General features: G+C 40.8%; 1 protein-coding gene across 3 annotated transcripts in view; it reads left to right on the plus strand.

Moving 5' to 3' along the window:
• The window catches only part of ABCD3 (ATP binding cassette subfamily D member 3), a 66255-nt gene that overhangs the window by 39900 nt on the left and 11207 nt on the right, over window positions 1–15148 (plus strand). For all 3 annotated transcript variants that reach the window (XM_090047261.1, XM_090047259.1, XM_090047260.1), the window contains exons 11-22: window positions 4969–5038; window positions 5119–5216; window positions 5312–5403; window positions 6063–6151; window positions 6248–6320; window positions 7221–7284; window positions 10298–10375; window positions 10468–10533; window positions 10639–10728; window positions 13781–13900; window positions 14310–14414; window positions 15013–15069. In XM_090047261.1, the coding sequence (XP_089903387.1) occupies window positions 4969–5038; window positions 5119–5216; window positions 5312–5403; window positions 6063–6151; window positions 6248–6320; window positions 7221–7284; window positions 10298–10375; window positions 10468–10533; window positions 10639–10728; window positions 13781–13900; window positions 14310–14414; window positions 15013–15069 (1002 nt within the window). The remainder of the gene's footprint in view (window positions 1–4968; window positions 5039–5118; window positions 5217–5311; window positions 5404–6062; window positions 6152–6247; window positions 6321–7220; window positions 7285–10297; window positions 10376–10467; window positions 10534–10638; window positions 10729–13780; window positions 13901–14309; window positions 14415–15012; window positions 15070–15148) is intronic.

A 15148-nucleotide genomic window follows, 5' to 3' on the forward strand; every position in this document is an offset into this window, starting at 1 on the left:
GTGAGGAGCTCCATGATCTGGATCCAGATCCAGCCCAGAGGACTGTGTGAGTTTGATACCCCTGTCATATTCTATTCAGGAAGATAGATTGTATAGTAAAAGCTCTGTTATCCGGCATCCAGGGGAAATGGGGGGTGCCAGTTAATCAAGTATACTGGTTATCTGAGAGTTATGTTTATCTCCAGCCTGGTGGGTTGGAGGTGTCTTTGCCTGTTCAGGCTGATGCCCTTCCTGCCACATCTGGTTTGCCAGGTTTTTCACCCCCTGGCATCAGTGGGCCAGGGGACAGGGAGGGGGGCCATGTGCAGGCTGCTTTGCCTGGGCTGTGGGGACTCAGCTCATGGTGGTGAAACGGGAATTGCCATGGTGGGATAGATGCCAGTTAATAAAGTGTTCCAGATGGTAAAGTGCCGGATAACACAGCTTTTACTGTATATTCATCAAAAAGAATAAGCTACATGGCTGTGAGGAAAAGGGTGAAAGCAGTGGGCCTTTCTTGCTCATAGCAGAAATGCACTGGGGAATGCATACAAAGTGTAATATTAAACAACTTCTCCTGAAGCTCTTTAGTCAGCTGTCATTTCCCATGCTGGTTGGTTGAACCTCTTGCCCTTTTGCTTCTTTTGAGTTCATTAAAAAAAACCCCAGCCCTGCTGCTATAGCTCTTTTCCTGGTTCTGTAATTCTGCTTGTGTAATATACCTGTTTGCTACCATTGAATCCATTTGCTGGTTGTCTCTTTCCCATCAGATCACATCTTAAACTATGTGTAATCAGTTTCACAGTCTTCAGCTGTTTGTTCCAGTATCTATCCACTCTTGTTCCCTTTCTCTGCTAGTTTATGCTAAATTCAGCAGTTGTCTGTCTACTTAAAACACCTCCATACTTTATTCTGCTTGCATGTTGTACCATCTTGGAGAGGCAGCCAATAAAATCATTATCAACTACTTAAATTCCTCCTACGGGCCATTTATGTTGTGATACCTATTATAGAACAGTATATAAATATCAGACAATAACTATGCCTAGGTGTTTTAGTTTAGGTTTAGCTCATTATTTACTTACTTCACGTTTGCTGATTATTTGAAGCCAGAGCAACTCTACCCAAAAGTGACCTTTTTCACTTTGTGGCAGGGGGAAGGGGATCCCTCCACCTGTTGCAGCCTGTCCTGCCTCCCTGCCCTACTCAGAGTCTTCCCTGTCCTGCTCATCTGCCACCCCTTGTTGGGAAAAGCATTAATACGGGAAGTCTTACAGCTGCTCAAAGTGGAAGGGTGGGGGGAGGGCTTGAGGTTGTGTCTCACTGCCTGGTGGGGTTCCTAGTATTGGGTATTGTCCTGGGTTTTCTGATTAGATCGTTGCCTCTTCCAGTTTCCTTCTGTCTTGCAGTCTGGTTCCTAAATCTATGCCTCTCAGTTCAGAGTTTCAGGCTCTTGGCTAATCCAGGGTTTCCAGCCCTCTGGGGTTAGAACCCAAGACTCTGGACTTTGGCGCCACCTTACTTAGTCTTGCATCACTGCCGCAGGCCCTCAAGCTGTCAGCAGCAGCTCCCCCTGCTTCCTCCTGGGAAGTAAGTTAGGCGGTGTTGGGACACCCTATCCTGCAGTTACGCATCTCCCCTTACAGCCACTCCTAGTCCACTGGATGTCTGTCAAACAAAAGAAAAAATATTCAACATAAACTTCTTCCCCACCTCGGGGCTCTAGCCCATGAACCGATAGTTTACCAAATCAACAAAAAAAGAAAACTTCAATGAAACTTCTCCCCCTTTTGGGGCTACTTACAGGGTTTGGCTGGGTCTGCTGTCCTCCTGGCTGGCAATCTGGCCTTTTCCTTGGTCAAGGCCCCACTACCCCAACCCCTCTGCAGGGTGAGCTTTTATCCTTCCAAGCTGCTCCCCCCCCAGTCATGTGCATCTGGCCCTTGTTGGTCCAAAAGGTCCTGATCTTAAAGAGACCAGGCCTACTTTCTGGTCTTCTTTCTGTACTCTTTGTAACAGGGGCTAGTCCCCTGTTACACTCTTCTTATGTCCTCTTTTTTTCTACTACCCATATGTTTTCCTTTTCTTCCTTGTTACTCAGTTTTGTGTTTTTTAGTAGATTGGTTGGTAAGCTCTTGTATGCAGGGACAGTTGTCTGTATGTATTTATGTAGTGTCTAACCCAGGGGTTCTCAAACTTTGTGATACCATGATCCCAAGTGCTAGATGGCGGATCCCAATTGTGGCAGGGGACGGGGAGTTCACGCTCAGCAGCTGCCACTGCCATCCACCCTTCCATGCCACCACTGCATGCCGCTTCCCACGCCGCTGTACCCCTTGGGTTAAGTTTGCGCCTCCCTTTTAAGTTGCCCGCAACACACGGTTTGAGAACCCGTGGTCCGACCCAATGAGGTTGCAATCCTTACTGGGGCCTTTGTGACTTATTACAAATCTAATTACAGGCATACCTCGTTTTATTGCACTTCACTTTATTGCACTTTGCAGATATTGCGTTTTTTACAAATTGAAGGTTTGTGGCAACCCTGTGTTGAGTAAGTCTATCGGCGCCATTTTTCCATCGGCGCCATTTTTCCAACAGCATTTACTCACTTCTTGTTTCTGTGTCACATTTTGGTAATTCTCACAATATTTCAAACTTTTTCATTATTATTATATTTGTTATGGTGATCTGTGATCTTTGATGTTACTATTGTAATTGTTTTGGGGTGCCACGAACCGCGCCCATATAAGACGGCAAACTTAATCGATAAATGTTGTGTGTGTTCTGACTGCTCCACCGACCGGCCATTCCCCCATCTCTCTCCCTCTCCTCGGGCCTCCCTATTCCCTGAGACACAACAATATTGAAATTAGGCCAATTAATAACCCTACAATGGCTTCTAAGTGTTCAAGTGAAAGGAAGAGTCGCAAGTCTCTCACTTTAAATCAAAAGCTAGAAATGATTAAGCTTAGTGAGGAAGGTATGTCGAAAGCCGAGATAGGCCGAAAGCTAGGCCTCTTGCACCAAACAGTTAGCCAAGTTGTGAATGCAAAGGAAAAGTTCTTGAAGGAAATTAAAAGTGCTACTCCAGTGAACACATGAATGATAAGAAAGCGAAACAGCCTTATTGCTGATATGGAGAAAGTTTTAGTGGTCTGGATAGAAGATCAAACCAGCAACAACCTTCCCTTAAGCCAAAGCCTAATCTAGAGCAAGGCCCTAACTCTCTTCAATTCTATGAAGGCTAAGAGAGGTGAGGAAGCTGCAGAAGAAAAGTTTGAAGCTAGTAGAGGTTGGTTCATGAGGTTTAAGGAAAGAAGCTGTCTCCATAACATAGAAGTGCAAGGTGAAGCAGCAAGTGCTGATGTAGAAGCTGCAGCAAGTTATCCAGAAGATCTAGCTAAGATAATTGATGAAGGTGGCTACACTAAACAACAGATTTTCAATGTAGATGAAACAGCCTTATATTGGAAGAAAATGCCATCTAGAACTTTCATAGCTAGAGAGGAGAAGTCAATGCCTGGCTTCAAAGCTTTAAAGGACAGGCTGACTTTCTTGTTAGGGGCTAATGCAGCTGGTGACTTTAAGTTGAAGCCAATGCTCATTTACCATTCCGAAAATCCTAGGGCCCTTAAGAATTATGCTAAATCTACTCTGCCTGTGCTCTATAAATGGAACAACAAAGCCTGGATGACAGCACATCTGTTTACAACATGGTTTACTGAATATTTTAAGCCCACTGTTGAGACCTACTGCTCAGAAAAAAAGATTCCTTTCAAAATATTACTGCTCACTGACAATGCACCTGGTCACCCAAGAGCTCTGATGGAGATGTAGAACAAGATTAATGTTGTTTTCATGCCTGCTAACACAACATCCATTCTGCAGCCCATGGGTCAAGGAGTAATTTCGACTTTCAAGTCTTATTATTTAAGAAATACATTTCGTAAGGCTACAGCTGCCATAGACAGTGATTCCTCTGATGGATCTGGGCAAAGTAAATTGAAAACCTTCTGGAAAGGATTCACCATTCTAGATGCCATTAAGAACATTCGTGATTCATGGGAGGAGGTCAAAATATCAACATTAACAGGAGTTTGGAAGAAGTTGATTCCAACTGTCATGGATGACTTTGAGGGGTTCAAGACTTCAGTGGAGAAAGTAACTGCAGATGTGGTGGAAATAGCAAGAGAACTAGAATTAGAAGTAGAGCCTGAAGATGTGACTGAATTGCTGCAATCTCATGATAAAACTTTAATGGATGAGGAGTTGCTTCTTATGGATGAGCACAGAAAGTGGTTTCTTGAGACGCAATCTACTCCCGGTGAAGATGCTGTGAACGTTGTTGAAATGACAACAAAGGATTTAGAATATTACATAAACTTAGTTGATGAAGCAGCGGCAGGGTTTGAGAGGATTGACTCCAATTTTGAAAGAAGTTCTACTGTGGGTAAAATGCTATCAAACAGCATCGCATGCTACAGAGAAATCTTTCGTGAAAGGAAGAGTCAATCGATGCGGCAAACTTCATTGTTGTCTTATTTTAAGAAATTGCCACAGCCACCCTAACCTTCAGCAACCACCACCCTGATCAGTCAGCAGCCATCAACTTTGAGGCAAGACCCTCCACCAGCAAAAAGATTATGAGTTGCTGAAGGCTCAGATGATGGTTAGCATTTTTTAGCAATAGAGTATTTTTTAATTAAGGTATGTACATTGTTTTTTTAGACATAATGCTATTGCACACTTAATAGACTACAGTATAGTGTAAACATAACTTTGATATGCACTGGGAAACCAAAACATTTGTGTGACTCGCTTTATTGCGATATTCGCTTTATTGCGGTGGTCTGGAACTGAACCCGCAATATCTCCGAGGTATGCCTGTAATTTTTTATAATCTAATTTACTTTTCTGGTGGCAGTAATTGCAGGCAACATAGCAAATATTGGCATGTACTTTATATTTTTCTCTCCTGTGTTTTATCAGGTGGAACATTTGCATAATTTCATCTTGTTCCGGTTCTCTATGGGTTTCATAGATACCATCATTGCTAAATGTAAGTAGTCACAAAGTGCTAGTGGTTTGTTACTTCTGACATGACAAACTGTGTTAAATGTTTACCTTTAAATATTGCAGATCTTGCCACTGTGGTTGGTTACCTTGTTGTTAGCCGTCCATTTCTGAATCTAACTCATCCTCGCCATCTAAATAGTAACCATGCAGAACTATTGGAGGTAAGTAATATAGAACAGAAATAAGAAATAAATATTCTGATTGCCTGAATTTTGGAAATTCACATAACTAAACAGTTTATATTTTGCTGCTTAAGGATTATTATCAGAGTGGAAGAATGTTACTAAGAATGTCTCAAGCTTTGGGCAGAATAGTCCTAGCAGGCCGTGAAATGACCAGATTGGCTGGGTAAGAGTGATACTGGTTAATCAAAGTTATCTTATTTTGGATAAATACAACTCATGTCTCCAATGTATTTTCTGTTTACACATGGAACTTCTAAGTTAACACCAAACAAGCCTGTGTTTATTTGCTTAGTATAGCAGTCTAAATATTTACAGGTTAAATGTCATCTTATTCAGAAAAATAGTAGATATTTTGACTATCTATGGGTTGGCACTGACCACCATATATATATTTGTGTTTTATAATATGTATGTAAATAAGTTCACAATTTAACATTTTGTATCAGAATACTGATATTTTAACTATATTTAAATTAAAAATTATAATACTTTTTAAAGTTTAAAATATCTGACCAATTTAACAGGCAGTTGTGGATGACAGAGGTTATGGAGTTTAAATACTCGAGTTGGGAGGTCTTTAGTGTAATTCTGTTTCAGGCAGTTATATTCTAAAGGTCTGTGATATCAACTTGTACATAATTAATGCATACATTTTGAAGCAACATACTTTCAGAAACTATACCCTCAGTCATCTTGCAGAAATGTGATTCTAGTCCTCCCAATATTATGATTTTAAAGTTGTAATTTAATATTTTTAGGGGTTTCCTTCTCCATTTAATTATAAAATAAGATTTCTAAAGATTAATTCTTAATTCATTTCAGCTTCACAGCTCGAATTACAGAATTGATGCAAGTATTAAAGGAGTTGAACAGTGGCAAATATCAGCGTACCATGGTATCACAAGAAAAGGGTAAAAGTGACAAGTTTAATTTAACACTCTTTTTGTGATATACATAAACCTACTTTCTAATGCTTGTTTTTGTTTTATTTTGTTTATTAATTTAAGATGCAGATAGAACTCAAGTTATTCCTTTGATACCTGGTTCTGGAGAAATCATCAATATTGATAACCTTATCAAGTATGTATAGATAGCACTTTAATAATTATGGCTTTGTAACTTTTCCTTGTATCTCTATGAATACAAGTCCGGATAAAGAGAAATTTTAGCCACTTAAAAAGAGAGGATGAGCTGCTGCTTGGGAAAACACAGCAGCCATTAATACTAACTGTTACATATGCATGATCCTGTAGCAATAGAAGCTACCTAGATCACCCCAACTTTGACATGAATAAAGCAGTTTTAAAGTTGGAATGGTTTTGCTACTAGTATCTTTACAGAATCACTATTATATAACATAATAGTTGTATTGTAACAACTTGTATCATTATTCTTTGACAGCAATACAGTTGTAATGTCTGTTTATACTGTCATAAAGATGCTAATTGTATTACTTCCATATGTTCAGTATCTGCTAGATTTTTTCTCATAATCCCTAATCCACAAAACAGTTCATAACCATTTTACTCTTTACTACTACTACTAATTGGAAAGGTTGGGTCTAGAGAACAGAGAGTTTTTCTGCTCTGATGTTATTAAGGCCTCAGGTTATTATTTTTCCTGGTACTTAAGCCTTATCTTTCCTGATTAGAATTTCTACATTGACTTCCTAACATTTTCCATATACAGTTGAAGTGTTTTGGAGGTATCTGATAAGTACATACCTGTGCCTGTTCTTTCAGTTAGTGCCTGTCAAATTATATCCTACTTCTTCAGTTTATTAAAAAAGCAAAGCAAAATACATACATTATGAAATCTATTCCACAAAGCAGTCAAGGTTTAATGACTGGGTGCATCTACTCACCTGTAAGTCATCTGCCTATATTTTTGATACCAGCTTCCACAGATTTCACAAATTAGCACTATACATACTCAGTATATATGTACTCAATAATAGTAATTTGTCAATTCTACCCATAGGTTTGATCATGTCCCATTAATAACACCAAATGGAGACGTGTTGATTAAAGATCTTAACTTTGAGGTAAGTTCTAATATATTAAGGTGACTTTCCTACAAATTTACTCTATTAATTTGAAGGAAGGAAAAAAATAGAAACAAGGCATGTTTTTCAGGTAGCTGTCAATGTTATAATCATATTTTTATCAAAAATTGTTATTGGTATTACTTGACCAGATACTAGGTTTTAAAAGCTGAGGTTCTTTTTCCGAATCTATGTTTCAAATTTAATGCAGTTTTTATTCTGCTTTCTATATTTTACTTCCTTTTGACAATACAATATAAAACTTTCATTTTGAGGTTCTCCTGCATTAGCCTGATGCTGTAGCATTACATATATACATCTTATTTTGACTGGTGTGTATGCATGTATATGTTTTCAACACTTTTTGATTTCATATAACCAACAGTGTCTGCCCATTTTGCAATCTTATATTTTCTTCAGAAAGTACACAAATTAATGCAAAAAGTGAATGTCTACATGAGTAGAAAGGGAAACTTTTAGTGAATTTTAAAAATAGAAATGCTTTAATTCAACTGTAAAACATCACCTCTTTTTCTATCAAAATCTACATTTGAGTTCTAAACTAACTAAAAGCATGTTACGTATTTAGAAATGCTGTGGTATAGATCAGAAATTTGAACAACCTAGTGTAATGAATTCAGCTTAGGATGTAATCAGATTTAAAAAAAGGTTCCTTCCCATCAAAACAAGGAATAGTGAAAAAAGTTTATCAGTTTATCTAACTACTTTCAGGCATCTGAAACCTATTGTACTTAAGATGTGATTAACCAGTTAATTATGTGGCCAAGTCACTATTTAGGACATATTCATTCAATTAATGGTGCAATAAAACCAGGAATAAGGGACAAAGTTATTAAACAAAATATGTATAAAAATGTTGTGGCAGGTTGCTGTCACATTTTAATTGAACCTGTGAGCAGTGCTCCCAGCCTGTAGAGCACACAGGAGCACATGAGTGTGCTCTGGAGGCTGGGAGCTGGGGTCAGCTGATTGGGACTCCCAGTTGGGGAAGCACAACGAATGCTCCCAGCTGAGTCCTGATGAGCTGACAGAGCTCCCAGCCATGGGGAGTGCATGGTGAGCCCCTGTGGCTGGGAGCCTTGTCAGCTGATCAGAGCCCCCAGGGTGCACCATACACCCCTGCAGCTGTTAGCTCTGTCACCTGATTTGAGCATTCAGCCATGTTAGCACATGGTGTGTCCCAAGGCCTAGGAGATCTGATCAGCTAACTAGCTAATAGTGCTCCCAGCCACAGGACCGGATGGTTCTTCCCTGAGGCTGAGAGGTGCAGTTGTTGGAAGAGCTCCCAGCTGTGGGAGCTTGCTTTCCCCCCTCAATCCACTACCCCCTCACAGCTGAAAGCTCTGATCAGCTGACACAGCTACCAGCCATGGGGACACATCATGAGTTCCCACACTAGGAGCTCCGTCAGCTGATTTACACTTTCAGAAATGTGCCAATACTTGAACTAGGTGCATTATTTAAGGTTGACTGTTGCTTAAATGAGGCATCAGGTTTCAGTTTCATAACTTCTGTTTTATGTAGTAAGCTCACTAGGTGGCACTGAAAGCTCAACTTTTTCCTATCCTAGTTACTGCTATAGATTTAATGTTAAAAATAAAAAAGTCATTCTGAAAAACAAGAATTTCTGTCAAAATTGTAATGAAGTTGAAAGGTATTGATATGCTGAAATGTGCTTTAAGGTTGAAAATAAGACTATAACTTTTAAGAGAGGTAATATAAATGAAGTTTAGATTGCATTTTAATTTTCTCCCCAGTACCTCAAGTTTAAGTTTTGTGTATAGTACTACAAATATTAACTCTTGAATAATTACTCTTGGGCCTTATTTGAAGTTTGTGGACCTTTGTTAGGCTTGAAGGAAAGCATGATAACCAAATAATTCCTTTTCTGTTCTTAATCTGAAAAGTATAGTATCAGCTTGATCTGGTAAATTCAAAGTTTAGTAATTTTCCTGGAATTTGGCTACTGTATAAAATAGTGCCTAGACAGTGATGCTTACTGTGTCAAGGGGATATGGTCCCACCCATGGAAGACTTATACTTCAAGCAGGCAAAATGCATGCAAAAGTTGGAGATGACATATAACAAAAGCAAGATATAAATGGGAGAGGCACAGATGTATGAGAGTGATATATTTTTTTTAATTGAACTAACTGCATGGTTGAGATAGACTTAGACAAGCTTTTGACTGGTCTGGGAGGGAAGGATAGTATCCAGGCAAAGCCCCCAGCCCATTCCCCAAATTGGGCAGTCCCCAGCTTGGGGAAGAGACGAGAAGCATTGCCTCAGTTCTCCCTTCGCCTCCCAGACTGATCAACGGGAGTGGGGTGGGAAAAGAATTCCCGTCCCTTCTGCAGACCAGGGTGTCTCGTAAGGGAGCATACAAATGTTATTTCTTGCGAGATAATTTCTCCCATAAGGAAGGACTTCCTTAGAAAGATCTTTCTCCCAGAAGAGGCCTGTTTCCCCTGTGAAAAATTAAGTGGACTCTTGTGCACTTGTAGTTTTTTGCAGGAGAGCAGCAGTTTTCCTGGCAGAAATGTAACGCCTGTCTGTGACTTCTGTGTGATCTTGAACTCACCACTTGTTGATCTTGGTCCGCAAGTTAGAGAATCATGCACATTTTATAATTTTTACGTGGGACCCAGCAAACTCTTGTCAATTAGTTAGCTATCAGCCTTCATTGAGGCTAGTAAACTGAAAAAACTTGAAGATGGCTCTTGAAAAGACCATTAGCTTCTTACAGTGAAACTGAATTAACTTGTCTTACTTTAAACCCCAAAACTTTGATCTTGTTGCATGAAGTGTGCAGTAATTTTACCCCACCATCACACTGTACATAGAAAGTGTCAGGTGGACTTCTTTAGTTTACCAAAATTGAGTTTATTATGTAAAAGATGGTCTCATGCCTACGGAAACCCTGGCATATCTCAGGACCAATGCAGACTTTTTACATTCCATTAATAGTGTCATACATTGATTTGTGTTTTAGGTTCGATCTGGTGCAAATGTTCTGGTTTGTGGGCCAAATGGATGTGGGAAGAGTTCACTTTTCCGTGTTCTTGGTGAGGTAAGGCTACACTAATAACAGTATTTTTTTTTTTTTTAAATTAAAAGAATTTTTTCTCTAAATGTTAAAGCTTTCTTTTTCATTTGTTATAGTTGTGGCCTCTGTTTGGTGGGCGACTGACCAAACCTGAAAGGGGAAAGTTGTTTTATGTTCCTCAGGTAAAGCAAAGTACCATAATACTTAATACTGACCTTTATGCCTGTATTTGTTGACTATTATGAAGGTCTGTCAGGTTGTACTTACCATTCGCAACTGAATTCCAGAGACCATATATGACCCTTGGGACACTCCGAGACCAAGTAATATATCCAGATACCTTAGATGACCAGAGGAGGAAGGGGATATCTGACCAGGTAAGAACAATCATCTCAGTGACCATTATTTAGGATAATGTCTTTTTCTGGATTTATTATTCAACAAGCTAAGGAGGATCGTTGGGGAAGCGCTGAGGACCCAGAGGGGAAGGGAATCAGATGTCGAAGGTGAGTGGTTGCTCCTTAAGGAGACGATCCTCCATGCCCAAAGGGAGGTAATCCCAACAAGGGTCAAAGGGAGCAGGAGGGCACATAAACCCCCATGGCTCACTAAGAGCATCCGGGAATGTCTCCTTGCTAAAAGGGAGGCATACACCCAATGGAGAGATGGGGTCATCGCCAAGAAGGACTATGTTATAGTCGCCCGAGGATGTAGGGGGGCAGTCAGGAGGGCCAAGGCAGAGTTGGAGATAGGACTAGCTTCCCGGATTAAGGACAATAAGAAGTCCTTCTTCAAATACATAGGGGGTAAAAAGAGGGTCCCGGGTAATGTGGGGCCCCTGCAGGACACGATGGGCAACTTAGTCATCACGCCAGATGACAAAGCTAACATATTTAACGATTTCTTTGCCTCTGTCTTCCTAAGTAGGGACCAGTTCAGCCACCTCCCTGCTGGGCCCCCCTCGGGCCCCGAGAGAGACACGCCTGGGCCAAGGGTTAGTGAGGAGTTAGTTAGGGTACTTCTGGAGAGGCTGGACGTGTTCAAGTCCGCTGGTCCGGACGATCTTCACCCTAGGGTTCTACAGGAACTGGCTGAGGTCATTGCGGGACCCCTGGCACGGCTCTATGAGCACTCGTGGTGCTCTGGCGAGGTGCCGGAGGACTGGAAGAGGGCCAATGTGGTCCCTATCTTCAAAAAGGGAAAAAAAGAGGACCCGGGAAATTACAGGCCAGTTAGTCTGACCTCAATCCCGGGTAAGCTCTTTGAAAAAATTATCCTGGCACACATCCAGGAGGGCCTTGCGGGGGAATGCATGCTCAGGGGCAACCAACATGGGTTCATCAGTGGCAGGTCTTGTCAGACCAACCTGGTGGCCTTTTACGATCAGGTCACCAAATCATTAGACGCAGGGGTTGCTGTGGATGTAGTCTTTTTGGACTTCCGGAAGGCTTTCGACACTGTCTCTCACCCTGTCCTCATCAAAAAGCTGGGAGACTGTGGTGTCGATGCCCACACGGTCAAATGGGTCGCCAGCTGGTTGGAGGGCCGCACCCAGAGGGTGGTAGTGGATGGGTTCTTCTCGACCTGGAAGGATGTGGGCAGTGGGGTTCCGCAGGGCTCGGTCCTCGGGCCTGCACTGTTCAACATCTTCATCAGTGACTTGGATGAGGGGGTAGAAAGCACCCTGTTCAAGTTTGCTGATGACACTAAGATGTGGGGGGATGTGGGTGCACTAGAAGGGTGCAATAGGCTACAAACTGACCTTGACAGGTTGCAACGGTGGGCGGATGAGAATAGGATGGGGTTTAACACTGATAAGTGCAAGGTGTTGCACATGGGGAGGAAGAACCGGCACCACACTTACAGGTTGGGGAACTCCCCTCTTGCCAGCACGGAGACGGAAAAGGATCTTGGAGTCGTCATTGACTCCACGATGAACATGGGCCGGCAGTGTGGGGAGGCAGTCAAGAAGGCCAATCGTACCCTGTCATGCATCCACAGATGCATCTCGAGCAGGTCCAGGGAGGTGATCCTCCCCCTCTATGCGGCACTGGTCAGGCCACAGCTGGAGTACTGCGTCCAGTTCTGGGCGCCACACTTCAAGAGGGACGTGGACAATATGGAAAGAGTTCAGAGGAGGGCCACTCGTATGATCAGGGGTCAGCAGGGCAGGCCTTATGAGGATAGGCTACGGGACCTGAACCTGTTTAGCCTCCACAAGAGAAGGTTAAGGGGGGACCTTGTGGCCTGCTACAAACTGGTCAGGGGGGATCAGCAGGTATTGGGGGAGTCCCTGTTCCCCCGTGCGCTGCCAGGAGTGACCAGGAATAACGGTCACAAACTGGCGGAGGGTAAGTTTAGATTAGATATTAGGAGGCGCTACTTCACAGTCAGGGCGGCTAGGGCCTGGAACCAGCTTCCAGGGGAAGTGGTGCAGGCTCCTAGCCTGGGGATTTTTAAAAGGAAGTTAGATGAGCACCTTGCCGGGGTCATCTGACCCCGGTGCTCTTTCCTGCTAAGGCAGGGGGTCGGCCTAGATGATCTACCTAGGTCCCTTCCGACTCTAGCTACTATGAAACTATGAAACTATGAAACTATTTTTAAGTTTAGGGATATTTGCTATTTTCTGAAAAGAACTCCAGGTTTTTTCAAACTACAGACCTGTTCTGAAACCCTTTCTAAGCCTCCCCACCCCACCCCCCACATTGAATACAAACATAAAATGTTAATAAAACTGATCATCCTAAAAACCTTCCATCTGAGACATTTTGCAGCATAACAGGCTTTCTCTTACCCTACCTTTCCTTTTCTTGTAAGTTATGTGGTAAACATAAATTTGTAACCAGTCCAGGGTCCTTATCAGTTTGCCTTTAACTATGCCATACTGAATGGCTGTTTCTTTACCCATTTACAAACTTCCCATTAGCATTCCAGGCCAAGAGATGTTAAGACTATTATCTGTCTGCTAAAGCCTGACTTTATTTCCCATTTATTTGCTGATAGGCCCCGTAAGACTGTGTTTCTGCAAGCTACTCTATGCAAGCAGCTCCTCCCTATTTTCATGAACATACCTGCATGGAGCACTTTGCAAAAATGGGTCCTACTACTGCAAGTTGTAGTACTAATGTTTTTAAATGCTTTGGCAATAAGATGCTAAATGTTTGGAGTAAAGTTTGAACTTGGGGACTTTGTTGAATTTCAGTATTCCTTTAAGTATGTTTAAGTGGTCATTCATTTTTAATCACATTGCTGTGGCAATTAAGTAGATTAAGTTTGGTTATATTTTTAATGTTTTAGCACCAGTATTTTGGATGAATTAAATGAATATTTATTGAATGGTATTAATAGATATACCTGTGCTAATATGAGGAGTCATTACAATGTAAAGCATATATAAAGCTATACCTATAACCATTATTCTCCTGGAAGGTACTGCAGGAGTACTTGGACAATGTCCAGTTGGGTCCAATCCTGGAACGTGAGGGTGGCTGGGATAGTGTTCAGGACTGGATGGATGTGCTCAGTGGAGGAGAAAAACAGAGAATGGCGGTATGTCTTTGTCACATGCTCACAAAATTCTGTGCATTAGAACAATTCATTTGAAGCTCAATCAGTGTCTAGTCAGTAAATATTTTTACTGTTTTTTTTTTTTTTTAAAATAACATCTGAAACTTAGGAAAATTAGCTTATAGATAGGCAGTATCTTTTATGGCTTTAATATGAAATTTTGGTTTTTTTGTTGTATCTATATTTATTTTCTGTGAGTGAATAAATTAAAATACTGTCTGCATTATTGGGCTAATAATAGTTAAAGATTAATATATTTTTGTCTTGGTAACTTTCTAGTTTTTAGTTAAGTGCTTTCTATTTAAAATTCTTGATGTTATAGAAATTGGTGGTTCTTGATATTATAGAATTGGTTCTGTATTCACAAATGCTATTTTGCTTTGCATTTCAGATGGCAAGATTATTTTATCATAAACCCCAGTTTGCAATTTTGGATGAATGTACTAGTGCTGTTAGTGTTGATGTAGAAGGATACATTTACAATCACTGCCGGAAGGTAAGGTTTTGGTTTTGACTTTGTTTTTGGATTCTTTACAAGTTAAAGTAGAAATGAAGTATAATATTTATGTTGTTTGTGGAAAAACTGGTAAAAAACATCAAATTTGTATAATTCAATAATTAATTTCAAACAAACTATTCACACTTGTCTAACATCTAAGTCTGTCTAACATCCCAAGATAATTTTATACTTTTTGTGCCATAAAACCTCTCTTACTGGCCATGCTGCAATCTAGGGCTTGGAGTTTAAAAACCAGTATATTTATTTAAGATAAAAGCTAAACCTGTTAGAACACCTTTCAAAAATCAACTAAAGGAAAATATTTTAAACACCATGCTGTTCACACTTCTTTTCCCCTTTCTCTTACACCATCATTTCTAATTCTCTTAAAAATTCTGTGTGGTTACATACATTCCCTGTTAATTATTAAAGTCTTGAAGGGGAAGGGTGTGTGTGTGTGTGTGTGTGTGTGTGAGAGAGAGACAGAGAGACACACACACACAGCTCACCTTTTAAAATATTAAGCAAGATGATCAGGAAATTAGTTAAAATATTGTATGTGTTTATGTTTATTGTGTATGTTCTCTTACCATAGGTTGGCATCACGCTGTTCACAGTCTCTCATAGAAAGTCTCTGTGGAAACACCATGACGTATGTAGTCTTTGTTTTTTCTTGGGGATTACGGGTTAAGCCTTTTTTGTGTATAAAAGAGCTATAAATCCAATTTTGT

The sequence above is a fragment of the Crocodylus siamensis genome, chromosome 5 (assembly GCF_052110815.1).
Source record: "Crocodylus siamensis isolate JL-2025a chromosome 5, ASM5211081v1, whole genome shotgun sequence".
Classification (NCBI taxonomy): domain Eukaryota; kingdom Metazoa; phylum Chordata; order Crocodylia; family Crocodylidae; genus Crocodylus; species Crocodylus siamensis.